Source organism: Microtus ochrogaster, unplaced genomic scaffold (genome assembly GCF_000317375.1).
Source record: "Microtus ochrogaster isolate Prairie Vole_2 unplaced genomic scaffold, MicOch1.0 UNK32, whole genome shotgun sequence".
In the NCBI taxonomy this organism is placed as follows: domain Eukaryota; kingdom Metazoa; phylum Chordata; class Mammalia; order Rodentia; family Cricetidae; genus Microtus; species Microtus ochrogaster.
Window position 1 is genome coordinate 3,680,981 of NW_004949130.1, and position 6,994 is coordinate 3,687,974.

Here is a 6,994-nt window from a genome sequence, read left to right on the forward strand (position 1 = left end):
GATTAAAGGTGTGTGCCACCAGTAGCTTCCAGCTCTTTCTATGACACTTCTGTTTGCCATCCAGCTGAAGGACCAGGAAGAGAATCTCAACAGAAGCATACCAGCCTGCTCTTAGTTTCTTTACATCCAGGGCACACTTATTAGACTCTTCATCTCTACAATGGGAATAACCATCCTAGTCCACATTGTGTCCTGGGAGTTAAGACATCTGTGAAAAGGGAAAAGGGGACGCACTGCGGATAGGATGAGCAGTCTACTGCTTCCCTGACACTGTGTGTTTGTCCACAGGACTTTAACCTGCTGTATGAGGAGGCGCGATACTACCAGCTGCAGCCCATGGTTCGGGAGCTGGAACGCTGGCAGCAAGAACAAGAGCAGCGACGTCGTAGCCGGGCCTGTGACTGCCTGGTGGTACGAGTCACCCCCGACTTGGGTGAACGCATCGCACTCAGTGGCGAGAAAGCCCTCATCGAGGAGGTCTTCCCTGAGACCGGGGATGTCATGTGCAACTCTGTCAACGCTGGTTGGAACCAGGACCCCACACACGTCATCCGTTTCCCCCTCAATGGCTACTGTCGACTCAACTCTGTACAGGTGAGGGCCTTGGGTGCCTCCCCAGAAGCCCCGGGATGCAGAGAGGGAGGGAGGGGGGGACACAGTCCCCGAATGGGATGGACGAGACCCACGCAGAAAAGGCAACAATGTGCCAATGCATAATTTATGCCTCACTCATAATTAAATGATGGTGCCTGGGGGATGGACTTAAAAAAATTGATCTGTACTTTTCTTTCTCCCCTAAAAGGATGTTCTTAAAAAAAAAAAAAAAATTGGCCCAGAGTATTTTTGACGGAACATGCTTCATTTAACATGCAGAGGCTGACTTTGGATTCAAATTAAACCCAGGCACCAGGAAAGGCAGGGAGCCTTCCCATGAGGCTGACCCTGAGGCCACTGGCAGGCAGCAGCCGCCTGGAGCTCTTCTTTCTTTCTGAGACAGGATCTTATGTGTAACCCAGGCCAGATGCAAACTTCAGCTCTTCCTGCCTCGGCTCCCTGTTTCTGGAAGCTTTTTCCTGACTCAGAGACACTTCTATTTTGGGGTTAGGACAGAAAGGACCCTTTGTGGGGAAGCCCCCCCCCCCCCACGTCCTGTAGGCTCTTGAGTAAGAGGCTACTACTTGCTGGACACGGATGTAAGACCAGCCCCCACCTTCCCAGAGACATAAACCCAGGAGGCCATGTAGGCCTACAAAGACTCACCCACTGAAAGGACCCCCCCTCTTCCCTCCACCTAGAACTCTTTGAGCTGATGAGCCCTCAGGCCTCAAACCATCTGGGACTCAGCTCCAGGAAGCAGGTGGCTGCCCTGAGGCTAGGGGGCAGGGGCTTTCCATTATTGGAGCAGGAGATTGAGAGAGGGGGTGCCTAGGGCCATGTGTGTGTAGGGATGAGTTAGGCCACACCCTGGATAACAGGGAAGGGACCCAAAAGCCCCTTTTGCTTTCCTAGTTCCTAGATGGGCGCCCCTGAGAATTGGAATAGCCTGGGTGGAATAGCAGAGGCCCACCCTGGTTGGCTAAGTTGAGGAGCCCCCAGGCCTGACTGCACCCCTCCCTCCTCAGGCCCATCAGAAGATAGCTTGCTTTGCCTGGTACCCAGCTGTCCACCAGGCCAGGCAAACTTTGGGAGCTGGGCACTCCTGACCCCTTTTTCTTCCCCTACAGGTCCTAGAAAGGCTGTTTCAGAGGGGGTTCAGCGTGGCTGCATCCTGTGGGGGTGGTGTGGACTCCTCCCAGTTCAGTGAGTATGTGCTTTGCCGGGAGGAGAGGCGGCCGCAGCCTACCCCAACTGCTGTCCGGATAAAGCAAGAACCCCTGGACTAGGCCCTGCGTCGGGGCCCACCTGAGACCCCCTCAGTCCTGAGACAACCCCAGGGACATGGAAATAGTGCTGAGGAGTCCTGCCTGTTTGTGCTTCACAGTGGGCACAAGACTGAGCTCATCCATGGGAGTGCTAAGTGTCATGGCAACAGAACGAGGGACGCCGGAGGCATGCCCGTGGAAGGACTGTCCATGTGACCCAGAGATGTGGTGGCAGCAGCGACGCTGCCAGCTGCCAGCCCTTCTGCTCCTCAGCCTGGTTCAGCGTCCTCTGCTGGGCCAGACTCTCGAGAGCAGCTGTGTATCCTCCTCCTCGCTTGGTGGACGTCAGCAGGCCTCCTCCCGTTGGAGACGGCTTATTTTTCTACAATATTTAAAAGACAACTAACTGTCGCCACACAGGGCGGTAAGGCCAACAAGACCATCGCTGCTTTTACCAGGTGCTTAGTTCTCAGTCCATTGTTCAGCAAGCCTAGCCAAGGATGGGCTGCCGGCACTCAGGCCCAGGTGCCTGCTGAGCTGGGGCAGTGGGGACAGATGTGGCAGGTGGTGGTGCTGCCAGAGATGGCACAGGACCCCCTAGAGGCAGGGCTGTGGGGGGCTAAGTGACTCCGTGACTGTTATCTGAGACACTCTGCTGCCACCTGTGTCCCAGGCCATCCTTGGTGCACACCTGACCCGCTAATGCCCAGGAGCGTCCAGTCCCAAATGACTGCTCACGTCTGGGTTCCCGGAGAAGTCTCCACGCATCCAGTCAGCGTGGGGCCATGGCTTATCTCAGGAATGGGCCCGTCTACCCAGGGACCCATCTGTCACCATCCATCTCTGGGTCCCCTGCTCAGGAAGCCACTGTTGGCCCCAGCTCCAATTTTCCCATACTCACGCACACTGAGTTTTAACTAAATGTACTGAACTAGCCTGTCAGTAAGGCACAGACCCAAGCTTACCCAGTGCTCTTAACCCCGAATCCCAACAAGGACTGGTTCTGAGAGGTCCTCACAGACCCACTGTCTCCCAGACGATAGGCCCAAAAGATGGACACCCTGGCCTTGTCACACCTTCCTAGCTCCTCCCACGTGGAGGGACTGCAGAGAACTGATGGAGGGGGTGCCCTGGCAGGCACCCCCTTGTGTATAATGCCTGTAGACTTGTATATGACTCCTTTAATATTGTAAAGATGCTGATGTACAATTGTTTTGTGTTTGTGTAAACACGTTGCGTTCCTGGTTCATGCCATAAAGGACGCTGTAAAGTAAAAAGACTGAGCCTCCAATCCTGTGCAAAGGCCGCAGCTCGATTCCCACATTTGACTCACTTGGCTTTGGCAGTGAGGATTGCAGGGGGCAAGGAGGGCGTTTCCTTCCTGGGTTCAAATTGATTAAGGAGTGGTGGTCAGTGGGAGGCGCATGGTTACAAACTTGCTGTTGTTCACTGCATCTGGGTGTTTTAGTGACTTCTGTGGGTCCCCTCTGGGCCGCACAGATTTCTGCTTTCTGATTCTTATCCTCCAACCAGATGCAAAATAAGGTAGGCAGGTTTCTAAGGGGTAAGACCACGCTTAAATGTTTGGAATTTTTCTCATGGTATTTTAGCTGGAGCTGGGTTGATGTTCTTCCTCCTCCCCTCTTTTTTTCTGGCTTGGAACTCACTGTGTACTCCAGACCGGCCTGAGAGTCCCAGATCCTGGGACTGCAGCTTTTTTGCTACGTCTAATTTGTTCTCTTTAAACCCCAACACACAATGGTGTGAGAAGGTGACGCAGAAAGGTCTTGGACCAGCCAAGGGACAGAGGCTACGCAGCCAGCATGCAAACTGGGTCCCATTATGTCCCTTTCCAGGGAAAGTGTCTGAACATGTCATATAGGCCTCTAATTTTAATGAGCTTTTAAAAGTTTTTACTCAAAGCCCTGTGTGCTGAAGCCCACAAGGACCCATTTTATATGCCTGCCCGGGGCCACCAGCCTCCATCTGCCTCGGAGCTTGGGAATACAGGCCAGCACCTTCAGTCTGAGGCCACAGAGACGCCATCCCAGCATACGATCTAATTTGCTGGACAAACTTGTTAGACTTCTCTGCTGAGCAGCGTGCCTGCAGCTGGCACATCTGCATTTTGGCATCAGGCAGGCATCTGAGGAGGAAAGGGTATTTCTTGCAAGGAAGTCATGTGGAAACACCTAATACTGTTTGCATTCGTGGATTTTTTCCAACATAATAGCTGGCATGGAGATCCTCTAGTACTTTCAAGCCATCTTTTTTTGTGTGGAAGCCACAGCCAGGCATGGTAGGCGTTCCTGAAATCCTAGCATTTGGGAGGTGGAGGCTGGAAGATCAGGAGTTCAAGACCATCCTCTGCTACCTAATCAAGAATGTAATTTTACACAGTTCAGTAACTCTAACTACTTGGGAAACTGGGACAGGAGGATTACAAGTTCAAGGCCAACCTAGGCAACTTATGAGACCCTGTCTTAAAAGGTAAAAGAGGGCCAGGTGGCACACACCTTAAATCCCAGGACTTGGGAGGCAGAATCAGGCAGGTCTCTGTGAGTTCAAGGCCAGCCTGGTCTGCAGAGGAAGTTCAAGCAGTTGGGACTGTTCTATAGAATCAAAAAAAGAAAATAAAAATCATCTTCCTAATGATTAATATGCACCCTTTCCTTAAAGCACAGAGAGTGAATATCATATCATTTCCATGAAATACCAGCACTTTTCTACCTCTCTGGAAACCTTATTACTAATCATTCTTTATAAGCAACTGGACAGAGAGAGCTGGGACAACGCTACCTCCCAAACCTCTGCCGGTCTGGTGCTAGGGAAAGCTGTAGCAGGTGGGCCCCACACCGTCCCATTGATGAACTCAAAGCCAGTTCACAATGTTAGTAATTCTTTTGGAAACTGGGATTTTTTTTTTTAAAGCTCTTACTTGATTGTGTTCTTCAGAAACAGTAAAGGGTTATTTCATAAGTGGCAACTCTAGTGTGTTTTCAGTGCTCTGAGGCAGCCGCTAGAAGGCTTGGGTTCTACAGAACCTTGAATATGGATTCCATGTTCAAATGCCAGGACTCCTGACCTGAGGATCCCGGTGAGCTTTGTAGGCTGCCAACACCCCATGTGTGTCCTGCTGGCAGATGTCACTGAATGAACGTGAGTCTCTCTGGGGCCTTTCCCAGATCCTGGGCCTGCTCTCAGGGCACTGGGACTGGTGAGAATTTTTACACCTGTTATGTTGAGGAATGAAGTGTGAAGGGTCTCCCACAAACAAAATTGAATGCTTGATCCCACCCAACTGGTTGCAGCTTTAGAAGGCCAGCGGAATTTTAAGGACACGGTGACTAGCTACCGTGTAGACTCACTCCCGCTGCCCCAGCTGCCGTCCTGTTCTGGCCATGATAAACTGTACCCACTGGGAGCCCAAACAAGTCCTTCATCCCCGAAGTTGCTTCTGTCAGGTCACGGTGATGAGGCATGTGTGAGCTAAGCCAAAAAGGGACAGAGAACAAGCCTTTGAGAACCAGGGATCCAGACCCCACTAAACCCTCAATCAACCTGGCCTCCATCCTTGCCCTGTGTTTCTTTGGGGATGTCTGCCCAGATAGTCCCAACTCATCACACTCTGTCCCTCCTGACTCTGGAGACTGGTAAACAGTGATCCAGAAGGATACTCCAGGCCACACAGGATGTCTGTGGCTCCTCCCAGCACTCCTCGCCACGCCCCCTACCCTAAACCTCTCCTTCCCAGGGGCTTTCTCTTCCCCTTGATCCCTGTATAAGGCAGCCATTTTGGCTACAGCAGTCTCTTGGTCAGTGGCTCCTCTCTTCCTCTCCCTCCTCTCGTGGTCTGGTTTTGTCTGCCAGCCATGTTCAGCCTGGACTCCCCTCCGCCTGCTTTCTCCCTATCTCTACAGTAAGAATCCCCGCTGTGCTAGAAGTAGTCACCTTCTCCTTTTATTTTACTTTCATCCATTAAACGACAAGGTGGGACATACAGACAGGCATCATCAGGACACTGGAAACCAAGTACTACTAGGCTCCGGACAGAGCCAGAGGTCCAGCTGATGGCCAGAGAGGACAGCTGTGGGTCTGGAGCGTGCCATGTGGGCTGGCACAGGTGTTGAACACAGTGTGGTGGTCACACACTGAGCTGATGTTCAAGTAGATGGGCAAAGCTGTTTGGCTCCCAAGCTCCAGCAGCCCCATGATATCAGTTGTCTGGTGTGCTTTCTTGTTACTCCTGACGAACGCAACTTAAGAGAGAAGCCATTTAGCTGGCTCACAGTTCAAGGTTACAATGCAGTGTGGTGGGGGAGCCAAGGCACCCAGAACTTAGGTGTGTGGGGGAGGGGGGGCGCTGGTTAAATCAAATCCGTAATCACAAATATCTGTGAATGTGTGCATGGCCACTCAGCTTACTCTTCCCTTCAGACCAGGGCCTGGCTTTGGAAGTAATGCCTCCCCCCTACACACACAGAAGCTGGGTCTCCCCACTTCAGTTAGCCTAATTAAGAAAGTCCTTCACAGTCACGCCCGCAGGACAACGCAGCCTAGAACAGTCCTCATCGAGAGTCCCCGCGTGATTCTGGCCTGTGTCAAGTTGACAATTCAAATGACAATCACACCAGTCTTGTGTGATGAGGACATGACAACCTTTCTTTCTGTCCCTCAACCTGCAAAGCAAATGATACCTAGTAGAGAGCGGGCTTGCACCCCCCCAAGCTCCTCTGTAGATAGGCAGAGGCTCAGTGACACTGAACAATCTGGGTTACTGCACCGGGTCAAAGCTGAGACTGTCCCCTGACATGAGCTACCTGCAAATGGAGGTCCTTAAAAATAACTGTAATAGGGCCTGGTATGGTGGTGCACGCCTTTTGTCCCAGAGGCAGAGGCAGAGGCAGGCGGATCTTTATGAGTCCCTGGCCAGCCTGGTCTATATATCAAGTTCTAGGCTGGCTGGGGACCTACAGAAAGACTTGCTTGGAGAGACATGGTGAGGGGGTGGGGAGGAACTGTAACCACTGCTAGCAACAGAGGGATGAACTCGGTGTCCTTAATCTCAGTCTTCAGAGGGAAAGACAAGCAGATCTCTGAGTTCAAAGCCAGCCTGGTCTACATTAAAAAAA

General features: G+C 52.0%; 1 protein-coding gene across 3 annotated transcripts in view; it reads left to right on the top strand.

Moving 5' to 3' along the window:
* Kctd15 (potassium channel tetramerization domain containing 15) overlaps nucleotides 1-3,139 on the top strand; it is a 14,490-nt gene extending 11,351 nt beyond the window's left edge. For all 3 annotated transcript variants that reach the window (XM_005368429.1, XM_026789922.1, XM_013354205.2), the window contains exons 6-7: nucleotides 289-594; nucleotides 1,725-3,139. In XM_005368429.1, coding sequence (XP_005368486.1) covers nucleotides 289-594; nucleotides 1,725-1,883 — 465 coding nt within the window. In that variant the 3' untranslated portion in view covers nucleotides 1,884-3,139. The remainder of the gene's footprint in view (nucleotides 1-288; nucleotides 595-1,724) is intronic.
* Nucleotides 3,140-6,994: the final 3,855 nt, after the last annotated feature.